The sequence below is a fragment of the Molothrus aeneus genome, chromosome 6, assembly GCF_037042795.1.
Source record: "Molothrus aeneus isolate 106 chromosome 6, BPBGC_Maene_1.0, whole genome shotgun sequence".
NCBI lineage: Eukaryota > Metazoa > Chordata > Aves > Passeriformes > Icteridae > Molothrus > Molothrus aeneus.
The window spans coordinates 31,412,689-31,426,820 of NC_089651.1; the positions used below are offsets into that span (position 1 = coordinate 31,412,689).

Sequence of the window (14,132 nt, forward strand, 5' to 3'; positions counted from 1 at the left end):
TTTGAATTCTCTATGCAGTATTTACTGCCTGCATTTGTATCACCAAAACTTTAATCAGTAACTCAGATGAAATTTAGCATATCTGTGTCAATCTATTTCTCATTACAATAATATTTTTCTCTCTCTTCAGAAGTGAACAATGAAAACCATTATCAAACATCTGATTCCACACAGAATTCTGAAATGTCATCTGTTTTCAAAGGAAAAAAGATATGAAAAAACTAAAAACTCTTCATTTTAGGTATCCCTTAGAGAGAACTTTCATGTTTGATTCCAACAAAATGTGAATCTAAAGAAGTGAAGGAAAGCCAATATGTTATACTCCATTTTCATGTTTTTTCCTCACCTGAAGACGCAAGAGATAGTCAACAGTACTAATGATAATATTCACTGTTGTGGTGTTGCCCATCTGAGTACGTAAGTAATTTTGAAAATCTGAAATAAGAAGTGATTTGTGCTTGGTTAGTATACAAAGGAAAAAAATACATTATTTTTCTATTTTCGTGGGGAATGTCTTCTTTTTAAATATCTTGTTGGATACAGATGCTTATGTTGTAGAAATTCAACTTTAGACCCAGTGTATATATAACTGGACAATTGTTATCCAGGTGACTTGGAACAGGCTTTACTAGTAATATGCTACACACCAAAATTAAATTAAGACTTAAAAAATCAAATTGAATTCTGCAATTCAAATTGTTGTCATGCCAGTTTCCCCTCAGGAAACTTAATGCATTAGAGGAAAACATTGGTTCTTATTGCACTCTGTTTAGGAACAGACTCACCACACATTTTCTACAAAATTAATTCATTTCTCTTACCATTGTTATGCCCTTCACAGAGAAGTTGCAAAAATCTAAACAGATCTCGAGTAAATTCATCATGCTGCAAGACTTTTTCACCTTCAAAATATATAAATACAATGATTATGTGACAATTGTTATGATTAATTATGCAGAACACATAATCCTACAGTAACCTTTTAAAGTGGGATTTTAATAAAAGAATCAGTATTTAAAAGCGTTAAAGCAATTTAAAAGAAACAGACTGATAATAATGAAAAGAAAAACTGAGACAGAAAAAGCAGAGCCAAAGTATTTAGCACTCCAATGCATCCATGGTTAAAAAAACAACACTAATTTGAAAAAAAAAAAGGCAACAGGATATATATCTAATAAGTAAATTGTTAGTCATAACTAAATTCATGCCTTAAATATGAGTGACACTTCTTTAATAAGCATCAAACTCTTTATCCAAGCTAAACACACAACCTGCTGCAGACTATAAAGCTAAACCTAAAGATATCTGAGAAGATGCAATGAGAGATTTCTCTCTGTATTTGCAACACACTTTTGCAACAATAGTATCAAAAACTGTAAACCCAAACATACCACGCTCACGAACGATGACTGTGGATCAAAGAAAAATAACAAGAATACAAGATAAGAATATTGGAAGTTACAATATTTTTCTTAAAAATTATTGCTAAAGATAGTGTAAAGAAAAAGCATATTCAGAACCCAGAGCCTAGAATTACTTATAGTAAGTTTAACAACAGAAACCTCAAGCCACAGTAAACAACAGTTCAAGTTAAAGAAGGAGGCACAAATAATGTTTGAAGCACTACTGGAATCAATTTCATTCTACTTACGAGTTCCTTCTTCAGTGACCATTCCCAGGCCTTCCGCTTTATTCTGTCTCTCAAACGCATTCAAGTCAAGAACACTTATATTTAAAGAAAAGAAAAACAACAACAGAAATAGGAAAAAGGACTATAGTAAACAATGGAAAATAACTTTCTTCTACAAAATTTCTAGACGCCTTCAACTACTACTCTTGACCCACAACAACATGCATCTCCGCATATTTTATTTAATACTCTTATCAAATAAATGAGCTTTGGATGAAACTAAGGGTCCAGTGTCCAATTCTGACAAGAAATGAGTCTCAGGTCATGTCTCACCACTTATCTAACTTCACTCCTGATAATGACATTCACAGTGTCATGTACAAATGAGGAGTGTAAAAGGAGCCTGAAATATTACTCTTTATGTTGATTTAAACCTACCACTAAAGGAGAATACTGCCGTTGTTTTTCTCTCACACTGTTTTCCACTAAGTTGTGACTCTGACTTTTATTATGTTGTTTCTGTATATAGTATTACAGAATATTACTATATTATAATATAACATGGTTATATTATTCAGAAAATGTATGGAATTTCTGATTCTATATGTACAAGAAAGAAATGTAATCAGAGGTTCCATCTCTTCCAAGGTCAAAAGACACTGATATCTGAATTTTATTTTATTAACTTGGCATAGCTCAGCACATGGAATAGCAAATCATGATTCTTCTCACCACCCAGTTAGAGTACTTTCATTCAAACCTTCCAATAAAATTCTATCATTATCTAATTTTAGTTCAGTTAAATAGAAATGCAGTCACATACTCAATCTAGTGACATCATTAAAACCAAAAGCATTTCTTAAAGCATCATTTTATTTCCTTATAATTTCTTATCTGTTCAAGTAATTTTATCAATACCTCTTTTAATGAAGTCCTGAATAATACATATACACAATTGGTAATTATATGACAGCAGGGCCTGTTTGAGCAAATCCCTGCTAAAGTGTTCAACATAAATGAAAAAATGACAATGCAGATATTATTTAATTCGACTGCAACTATTCAACAATAATTTCTACAATGCAGGTCACAATTCCTTCCACATTTTATCCTCTATTCATACAGCTCCTCCACTTCTAATTCCCAGTCTACTCCTTCAGAATGCTTCTGGTTCTTTTTTAAAAGGCTGAAAAATGGAGGTAATCTACTGTAAGAGTAATCAAAAACACACAGAAATTGTCTATCTTATGCATGGGAGTCCTTTACCCCAACTAATTTGAACTGTTTTATCAAGGGAATGGACTACTAGAGTCTCACTGGTCTCATGCCAACTCTAACAAAGCTGGTATATGTGCAGAGGATTCACAAGAGACAGCGATTATGCAACTTGCCAGAAATGTGCAGGAACTGAAAGCTTAGTAAAGCTCCACTGGCCTGTCTCTCCCTTAGTGGTGGCTCTTCATACCAGACCTGTATGACCTTGAGGGATCTAGGATGAGTAAAGGAGCCATTATATTTTACTTTTCTGTCTCTTCAAACTAAGTCTTCAAAGGCATGTGCAGTCTTTTGCTTTATTTTCTCCCTTGGAAGAATACTCTAAAAGATTAACAGGCTGTTCCTGTGATTCACAAAACTTTCCCACAAGAGTTCTACAACTTGTGACTCTTGTAATTTAAATATAACGCATCCACCTGAACTGAGCAATAAGCCAGTGAATATGAATAAAACAGAACCTGTAATAATGCAACTTATGGTTTTACCTGCAGGACTGCATCAAGCCAGAGAGGCTTTGAAAAAATCCAGCATCCTTTTTCTCCTTCAGGTAGTCTAGCATTTTCTAAATGTTGTATATTTTTGAAGGGAAAAAATACAACATTAACAATATACAATAAAAATAACTAGCAATTAATTATTAATAGTATTTATAAACTAAAATAAAATAGTAAAGGTAATAAGTGCCCTTATAATTAAAGATATTTAAATTATAAGAATTCAAAAGTTCCTGAATTAGTTCCTTGAAATGCAAATCACTGGCAAAAAATAATATAATTGCCCTTGCACCAAAAATACACTGACATTTCTTCATTGTTTGGCTTAAAATTAAGTGCATTAATTTAAACAACAGGATACTAAAATTGTCAAAATTGCTTGCCTCATTTATGCAAGCAAGACTCACAGTAGTTGGAAATGCATTACCTGTTGAACTACAGTGTTTCCACCATTTAGAATAGCAATACCAAGTTTCAGTGTTTCAACAACCATGGGTCCTGTATGACCTGTCAAAACAAGGATACACTCCTTAAAACTTGTAGTTATGAGCTCTTCAATCAGAAACGCAGTCTGGAACTTAGTGCAGTTGCTACTGACATTTATTTTGGCTCATTAAGTGTTGTACAGAAGCTGTTTATGATAGTTACATGACAGGCACAATGACATAACACACCTGTGTATACTTCAAAGACACCACAGAGCATTACCTTTGCTTGCACTGATCATCTGAAGGACCATCTCAGCAGCTCCACGATCATGCAAGCGAGCTTGCTGATAGAGAGTTCTCTGCTTTTCCATTTCTTTCTCCTGGGTTTGGGAACAAAATGAGAACAGACTACAGATTGGAATGGATCCAGGAAAAATAGGAAGATGAGAAATCTGAAGTTGTTGAAGACCATCTGCCTCCAAAATCCATGGGTTGTTTGACTCCAAAGTTTCAAAATACCCCATCTTTCTTTAATGTGAATAACCCAGTAAACCAGCTCGCTGTGTTCAACACACAATGTGTTATGCTATTTTTGCATTTATTCCACTGGACATATTTAAAGTACTTCCACATTAGATTATGAGAAAGAAATGTCATTTAAACTCTCACCTCAAATGTCTTTTCTTTATCTTCATCTCCCTCTTCTTCTTCCTGACAGCTCTTTTGATGTTAAAAACAGAAATCACAAGATCTTGCTTATTAAGAAACATAATGCCTACTTTTGCTATACTATTTCTACAAAATTGCCAAATAATTTTTTAAAGCAATTACTGAAGGTATTAAGAAGATTTTAAAAACATTTAATTGCAAATATTTGTGCTTATCTGCACTAAGAAGCTGATATTCCCTAACATGTGAGTATTTCAGGGTATTCATCCAACTACATACACACTGTAACTGCAGGCTATATAACCTTGTGCCATATCCCTATATCCATGATATTTCTCTTCACAGTCAAGCTCTCATCACAAGTCAGCTGTAATCAATATGTTGCAAAAAACTGACCTATCTTTGTCAGACTTCAAGTGTTAACCCAAAAATGATTACCCAAAGAATGAAGATAACTAATGGGTTTAAACTGCTCAGGAGTTAATCATATGAAAAAAAGTGTCAAGTGAAAGGAACAGGACTGCACCTACTGAAATGTTATAGTATTGCTTTAACATCGGAAATTTCTCATTACACATATATGTAAAACTCTGAACTGCATTTGCTTCATTAAAAATATAGAAGCTATTATCAAGCAATCCATGTAAGAAACAGAAAGAAAAGATTTAAGAAACATCTAAAATCAATGGGAAGTACCTAAATGCAGTGAGGGATGGAGCTTGAAATTATGTACTTACTTTTGCCATCATGGCAGAATAGGCAATATATAGAGGATCATGTCCTAGATTGCTGTGAAGAGTAAAAATATTTTTAATTATTTTATGATATAGTAATATAAAGAATTCATATGCCTACCTTTTTTATTAAAATGTATTTTATTAAAGTAGCCTACTTGAAAAGCTATTAATCTTGAAAATTGTGTCATGAAGGACTTCTCTTATCTAAATCCAAGTCTCTAAGTTTTTACTCAAACAATTTGAAGGTATATTTGTGCATTGAACTTAGTCATTTTGGGTCGTCATTAGCTGTTGAAGGTGCAGAAAAGTAATATGGAAATATAAATTAGAATAATTATAACTGTTAGATGGCAAGATTTTATTAGTCATACAGAAAAATTATATGAAACTCTGGAATACTCATAAAAATCTAATCATTCTAATCAACAATCTAAAATCAAAACAGAAACTGGCAATGAGATTCATAAACATCAACAAAACCTTTTCTGACTTACACTGTGAAATGTAATGAATATCAAAACCAAGAACACACATCTATTAATTACCAGGAGAGACCAGGGCAAGGTATTCTGATTAAACCTGCAGTTTCTGTAGAATTCATGTTTCCAGGAGAAGTCATGCTCAATCATTTCTGCATTGGGTATTTACCAAGCTTTTAAAATGTCAAAAATAGTCAATATTTATCTCAATGTAAAGGTTATACTCAGTTTAAATACAGGAAAACTCTAATGAAACTAAGAGGGAGAAAGGTATTCACCATGTACAATAATGAACTACACTTGTTTAAATCCATTTGGTAATGTTTCTAAAAATTCAATTACTGTGTGCTTTTATTCAATGGGCTTTTCCACACAGGTCTTTTACCTTCTCTCTGTAAGAGCACTGCGACTAAAATAGAGGATAATCTGATGAAGTGGATCAGGATGCTTTTTCTCAGTCTCTTCTTCTTCCTCTTCATCTTTTTTTGGAGATGTCTGTCTCAAGATTTAGAATATAAAAGTTAAGCTTCATAAGCAAGAAAAAAAATCAGTAATTAAGCTTAGGAAAGAATTTCACTAATTTTATTCTATCCAATTTACATTAACTGCCAGTATTAATCTTTTTCAGGCGTTTACAGCATAACCTGTATGTGCCTGTTTGGTTCTGAAGAGATAAGAGTACATGGTTTTTATTCACTATTTTTGTAACTTTAGAATTTTCTCATTTGCAAGGTATTGAGAATGAGACTGGGGAAATCTTGGGGAAGCCTTATTAAAGAGAAATCATGTATCTCCAGTTGAATTGAAAGGAAGTTCTAGCTCAATTATTTTGTAGTAGATACTGGAATAATTTTTAATAACATCATCAGATACATCCTATTCAGACTAGCACCAGCCACAACCTTTTCATATATCATTTCCAAGTAACCTTGGTTCAATTAATGCTCATTATTGTAAACTTCAAACATTTTTTGGCAGTTAAAAATATAACATAGTCAGAGCTGGCCAAAGATCACATTATTACCCTAACTTACTTGTGTTATCACACCTTTGTACAGTTATTGTAGATTTATTGTAATTACAGTACTTATTTTAATTATAGAAGTTCAATTCTCTAGGAAATTTGAAAGAATTGCAGGCACTGCTTTGATTAATGGCCTCATTCTTTCCTTTAGCAGGAAGCAACAAAGTCAATCAGACTGACCATATAATTTTCTAGAGCATGTGAAGAATGACCCTACCCATGGCAGGGGGGGGTTGGAGCTAGGTGATCTCTATGGTCCCTTCCAACCCAAGCATTCTGTGTCTCTACAATATCAGTAATGGCTCTTTAAAAAGCACAACATGAGTGCTTCTGCTAACACTGAAGCGCTTCCTAATGCATCTTCATGTGATCCAAGAAGCTGTATATTAACTTTCCTGGTGTTTAGAGATTGGGGAGATAAGCTCCTTGGAGGTATTTTTGACAAGTTAACTACACAGAGGGAAGAGAAAGAGCAGTAGGCATTCTAAACTGATGTTCACTACCAAAATCCTGAAGTTTATCAATCACTTTTATCAAGAACACAGGTAAACTGCATTTTTGCTGAATACGACTGCATATATTTACTTATCCTTATGATGCATCAAAAAGGAAAACAGCAAAAATAACTTGTATCAAAGCTGAAAATGTTAAAATTAATTATGCATAAAAAAATTTAAAAGGGAAAAGGATCAATAGTATCAAGCTTTAAAAACACCCCATAAAATAATATATACAAACATAGGAATTACCATAATGACAAGAACAGTCTGACTGTTCATCTAATCCATTTTTCTTTCCAAGAATGAGTATCATGTAGCTCGTCTGAAGGCATAGATCACCTTAATGCACTTCAGTGTGCATCAAAGGACAATGTCTTTTTGACCACAGCAGAAAATGACCTTATGCTCTGAAGCATAAGGATTAATATTTTATAAGTTTATGCATACAGTACACAAAAATTAAATATATTTTATAATAGATACATAGAATACACACTGAAGTGGGCCTTGAAATAAATGCCCAGTTATATCAGTACTTACAGCCAAATCCTGAACTAGTTTCTCCTCAAATGAATATTCCTCTGTTTCTATCCAAAAGTTCTGATAGCCATTGAGGAAGAGGTTAATAGAACGGTGCCTGGGGGGGTTGTGAAAGTGAGATCAAGAGGGGTAAAGGAACAGAGTATAACAGCTCAGATGGTTAATGGTTAGTAAGGATACTTATTTGTACAATTCTGATCCTCTGATTGGTCAGTGAAACAAAATGCAAAACGTAACTAACATTCAGTGACAAACCTGCAGGTACTTTTGAGCATTCTTACTGGTTTTTTATACACATATGTATACATTACTTTTTATTTTGAAGGCTAAGAGAGGCCTAAAATACATTATACATGAAACTGCACGACTGATACCTTAATGCAAGCATGAGAAAAATACACACTTGAACAGACTGAGAATGAGTGAGTGCGGTATACATCTACAAGGTGCAAATCCAAATTACTAGATTTAGAACATCAAGACATCGGACACTGGCCATCAACACCAAAATAACTATCAATTGCTTTCCAGCATAGTATCTAAAGACAATCATTGCCTTCTTCCACAGAAAGAAGCCTAATCTCAGCTTCTTGTCTTCCAGTTCTAAATCAGGGCAGTATTAGCATGTCCTCGAAGAAGTTGCATTAGAAATATAAAAACCTGCTCTATGAAATGACCAATTTCAGAAAACTCTAAGTCATATTAATTACTACTGTATAGTATACATTAATTTAACTTTCCACACAAAATAAACTCATGGCAATAAGACTACACATAATAATGGCAAAATAAATCTGTCTTCACATTATTTTGGGGAAAAAAATTTTTCTGAGCTGCACTACATGAGGCTAGAAAGGCTGTTCCATGCAGCCTTTTCATTTACTTTTATCAGTTGCCACCAAAAAGAAGCTATAAAAATGCACTACATATACACCATTAAATACCTTTTAAATACAATGTGCACACAAATCAGTATTTTATAATGGAATAGCTGTTGAGTCAACACTTTAGGCTCACTTGCTGACACTGGTGCTGTTTTATTATAAAATTTTGAAAACTGACCAATCAGAATCCCCTCTGAAAATTGTACAAATTCATGTTTTTATGATAATATCAAATCATGGCTGGGAAGGAAGAAGTGGGCGCATAAGCAAGAGGCTCTCCACAAGTTACATTACCGTTAACTTGAGTATAAGCCTGTCATACTGAGTTTTTTCATGTACTTTTTCCAGCCAAACACGTTGAAAGGTGCTCAGGAAGAAATTGCTAATTTTGTGTCTGAAGAAAAGCATATAGGTTTTCATTGAAGAAAGGCACAAGTTAAATTCAATAAAGTAGTCAGATAGAATGTATCGTAAACCGTGCTTGAAAAATTCCCATGTACAACTTTGCTGTATCTATGTGCATATACAGATGACAGACAATAAGACAAAGTTTTTTCAAATTAATTTCCTTGAAACATCAAACATAGACACATCTCAGAGAAAACACACCACATAACACACTTTTTCAAAGCCATGTGCATTCAATAAACACAGAGCATGAAGAATTAGTACTTCCTAACTTAACTGATGTTTAATTCATTGAAAAATATATATTTTTTAAATATAGCAATTTGTTTTGTATCTACAGGGACTTTTCATCAAAAGGAGTTCTCGGAATATTTGTGGCAGAAGTTAAAGTAATTTTTTGGTGATTTAACAAACACTTTCATATCAATAGACATGTCTGTTTCTGAAATATCTTACTGAAATTCCTAAAAACTGATAGACATTACAGTGAGTTTTGCAGAAAATTATCTTAAGCTCTGAGATTAAAATTAAACTATACTGAAAGCCACCTAAATATCTGGAAAATTTTCAAAAGAGTAAGCTTATTATTTACTGAAGATTTATCTTTTCTAGGATAAAGGAATGGTTAATACCATAATATTTGTTTACTGCACTTTAAATTAATTGATTCTAACATGAAAGAACTAACACTCCCAATACAAAGCTGCAACTAAAATGAAGAAATAGACAAGATAGAGGGCTGCATTTTAAACTCTGGATCAAAGAGATTTAAATAGCTCCTAGAACAAATCATACCCCACTTGAAATAATCTCCCTAGGGTTCAGGCATGTCTGAGAAACACTGCCAATTTAGATGATGGAGATTGTTATAATAGTGTGATAGCCTTATTTTCCTGTCAGGATCCTATGATTTATCTAGGAAAAAAGTGACTATAAGCTAGTGAACTTTAAAAATTTGGTTTGAACCTGTCAGTTGAACAATATACCCAGAAGTTTGCTCATGGCAGCAGGATCAGGATAGATGACCTTTAAAGATCCATTCCAACCCAAACTTTTCCACGACTTTAAGATTTTAAGTTTTAACTGTGTTTTCACCCTTGTTTGTTTTGAAGTGCAGAGAACACAATTAATTGACAAAAATACTTTTATGAGGGTTCATTTTTAGCAACTACAAAATGAAACAGCAGGGTAGATTTGCCTCATATTCATATTTAAATTAGGAGTAAACTGCACCACAAAATCTACCAAAAGTTTGAGAACAAAAAGCTTGAGGAAAGTTTTTAACACAAAAACATTTTAAAAAAATTACAGACATGTAAATGTTCAATTTCAATATGGTATTATTCCATATTTTATTGAAAATTAAAAAGTCAAGAATTTAAAGATTCATAACCCACTTTGCCTCTTGGCAAGCATTCTGTCAACCTCAAATATAAAAAATAAAAGTGGGTGATTTGTAAGGCAAAAAAAGGAGGAGCCCTTTTAACATTTGGGTGGTCACGCATTTATTCTGAACATTTTAAGAATTTATAAACACAGAATATGGTTGTGAAAAAAAAGCTTGCTCACAAAAAGGTTGTACTGAAATGGTATTTCTTCATACCACTTCCTCTTTTTTGCCAAACACAGCTCTTGAAGATGCAAGGATTGATACTGGGTGGTTTTTTATGTTGTATTTAATCCTTTCCATTTTTTTGGTTCTTTAAAGATGGCCTGGTGGTAGCATAATAATTCGAGAAGTTATTATAGTCTAGAACTACTCATTTCTGCAAAGGAAGGTTGTGAAGGTTGTGTGCTTTTTATGGTATAAACTGCCTTTTTATTTGTCCTGTGCAAACCTAATATTCCTCCAGTGTGTTAGTGGCACAGCTACAGACCTTCAGCTAAAGACCTTTACAGCAAGTGTGTAAATTTTCTTTAATAAACAGATTTTAAAATCCAACACAACCCTTCAGTTAAACACTTTGCCAAAAATCTTTGAATAATAATATTAAACACAAAAAGTGAAAAATTGCAGAAGGAGAGAAGCAAATCTAATTAAACATGTGCCTAACTTTTATCTGAATAAAACTCAGTTTTTTTGAGAAGAAACAGAGTAAAGGAAGTTACTCCAGTGATATATCATCTTATTACTCTGCTTAAAGCAGTAGATGGATCAAGGCACAAGATGCATTTTATTTTGGACTTTGTGGTATCTGCATTCAACTGGAATAAGAAGCAGAGTAACATAGAAGTCTAAAATATCATTTTGCAGTGCTCTCTGCACTGCACTGTCCCAATAGTCGCTTTAATTCATATAACATTCTGATGTAGTAGCTGAAGATTGGCCCAGACAAGCTACAGAGCATGAAGTGTTCATGTAAGAGGAGAGGAAGAGCCATACAAAATTAAAAAAAAAAAGAAAGAAAAAAGAAAAAACACAGGAGAATAAAGAGTAAAAAGAGCAACAAATCAGAGACAAAAAATGGACAGAAACAGCAACATCTAAATGGTTTTCACAGACTCACAGATAAGTTGAGGAACTACACAGAATAACTGACAAAAATGAAGCATGTAATTCTTATAGTGTTTTCCCACTCAGGTTATTTGCCATGAGATGACTGTTTTGCTCCTGTGAGGAATTAGCTGATGACTTATCAATTCTTGTCTCTTAAAATTACATACACCTAACAATCAACACCTAGGTAAACACACAAGCAGTGTTTTCACTCAGTAAACAATGCAAACCAAAGTTATGAAGAAATAAACCTTTCAGCCACTTACCTTGGCAGGTTGTATAACGGTGCCATTCTGAAACATGCAACAACAGCCCTTTTGCGTTGTTTTGACAGGAGTTTGTGCCAAACAGCTTTTTTTGATCTCAGTGGCTGTTCAACCTATAGGAAAATACCTTCTAGTATATGCAATGGAAACTTTTCAACTTTCATCAAAAAATTTTCTATACAGCTAGTGGTTAGGTAGTTAGAAAAGTAGAAAATGTTACCAATGCTCTGCATCATCTGAAAAAAATGTCCTTTTGGGGTTTTATTATTTTATTAATAAGGAAAAATACTGGGGACCTTCTATACAGAAGTCTCTCCATTTACTCAGACAAGAATATTCAAGATGTTAGAATACCTCGTGTGGGACTACTTGGTAAATTTCAAAAGTTGTTATTTTTTCTGTTTCTAACAATGCATATTCAGTTGTTCATGTGAAGGTATTTCTGTGTTATATAATTTGTGAATGGAATGGATTAACTTCATGTAGGAAGAGCACAAATTCCTTTATTTGAATTGCATCAACTGGATGAACAGGCAAGCAACTCAAAAGTTGCTACAGCATCCTATGCTGCTGAAATAGGAGACAGGCTAAACTCAATATATTAAAAATAAGTGCACAAGCAAACATCTCTTCCTAAAATCAAAATGGTTTTCTGCTACAGCATGGAGATAATTTGTGTGCTATACTTCATATGACTGTTCAAGCAGTTTTGCAGAAATATATCCTGAACTTTCCCTGCAGCTAAATGGAGGCATTTCAACAGATTACATTGAAAACTTTCATATATGCACATCTGTATGTGCATTGGTACTTGCATGCACACATGTACAAACCCCTAAGTTTTATCTGGACTCTTTAATGATGGCAGTCACTGTACTTGAAATAATCTCTGCCAGGAAAAATCTCTGTTTTTCAAAAATAAACACAGTATAGACATTTGGCTTTTTACCTGCTCCAGATGATACAGAGCAGCTGATATCCTCTGCACACGCTCCACATTTTTCTCAGGGTCAGTAGGTCCATCACTCTTTAAAATGTCTTTGTACAGATTTAACTGCCATTTCACAGCTGGATCATCAGACTGAAACCCAACATATTTAATTCATAAGCTGCTGAATGAAGGCAATGAATTTGACTGACACTACTTCTACTCCCATCATATAATAAAGAAGCTTATAAATATTCCCAATTTCTGTCCCCTTTCAGACCAAATTAACTAGCTAGCTGCTCAAAAAAATGGCATTGATTCTATATATCACTGGGCAATTGAATTAAATTCTTAAGCAAGGTTCTGTATTTTTATTTCATGAAACCAAATAAAGTACCTTACAACTTATTTATTCCTTTTAACTCCATTAAAAATAAGGAAGCAGATTTAGTACTGGGATTGAGTTCAATTTGCACAACCTTTGTACTGAGAGTGTAAAGCTGTTTTTTGGAGTCTGGAAAAGAGAGCTGGAATTTCAGTAGGTGAAGAGTTATAGCCAAAGTTTTTGGTTTTTTCTTTTTTTTTTTTTCCTTAAAGACAGAAATAGGAAAACCACATTAAAGTACTTCTTGTGCTTATTTTAATGTATGCAAGCATCAATTTATAGCAAATGGACAGTCAACTTCCATGACAGATAAGTGAGTTACTCTTATTGTATTCAAACACTGTAGGCAATGATCTGAATTATTTTTAATTTACAGATTCATGAGGACTCCATATTGGTATTACCTTTGACTGTGTATTCAGCATATTAATTGTAGGAGTATAAATGTACTTGTAAAACTCACAAGTGCGAAAATGACAAAGCTTTTAATATTTTATTATAGTCACTTCAAAATGTATATATTTTTAGAAATACTTAATTTAATCATTATTGAAAGCTAGATTCAAGCAGAAAAGCTGAAGTAGTAGAGTTTCAATTTTATTTTCTTCTTGGATCAGTTGTAATTCGAAGTAATTAGAATTCTAAGTAATTAGACCTTTAAGACTACCAGTATCTCAATTCTTCACACTTGTCCCATTCTACAGATCTTCCAGAAACTTGACTATACCAAACAAAGCTACAAATAAGGCATTTATTGCAATGAAATATCAGGAAGAATAATTTTAAAATGGAAACGTTTCTAATAGCTTTCTGGATTTTTTTTTTACTGTATCACAAAAAAACCCAAAAAAAACAATTGCACCTTCAGTGTTTTGAAAGCGCACATTGGCATCTAAGACAGATTTTTCTATATTACCTTTTCCTGCAAGTGTAAGTTGTTGCGTAGGTGTTCTTTGACTTCCTCATCTGTGTCCCTCTGTAGAAAGGT

General features: G+C 33.3%; 1 protein-coding gene across 1 annotated transcript in view; it reads right to left on the bottom strand.

The window, feature by feature from the left end:
- Positions 1–14,132, bottom strand: part of RYR3 (ryanodine receptor 3) — a 196,760-nt gene that overhangs the window by 24,412 nt on the left and 158,216 nt on the right. The window contains exons 71-84 of the mRNA XM_066551268.1: positions 14,061–14,120; positions 12,781–12,912; positions 11,832–11,944; positions 7,777–7,873; positions 6,098–6,207; positions 5,234–5,285; positions 4,497–4,547; positions 4,108–4,207; positions 3,827–3,906; positions 3,391–3,467; positions 1,652–1,725; positions 1,392–1,409; positions 822–902; positions 347–435 (exon numbers count right to left, since the gene is read on the bottom strand). Coding sequence (XP_066407365.1) covers positions 347–435; positions 822–902; positions 1,392–1,409; positions 1,652–1,725; positions 3,391–3,467; positions 3,827–3,906; positions 4,108–4,207; positions 4,497–4,547; positions 5,234–5,285; positions 6,098–6,207; positions 7,777–7,873; positions 11,832–11,944; positions 12,781–12,912; positions 14,061–14,120 — 1,134 coding nt within the window. The remainder of the gene's footprint in view (positions 1–346; positions 436–821; positions 903–1,391; positions 1,410–1,651; positions 1,726–3,390; positions 3,468–3,826; positions 3,907–4,107; positions 4,208–4,496; positions 4,548–5,233; positions 5,286–6,097; positions 6,208–7,776; positions 7,874–11,831; positions 11,945–12,780; positions 12,913–14,060; positions 14,121–14,132) is intronic.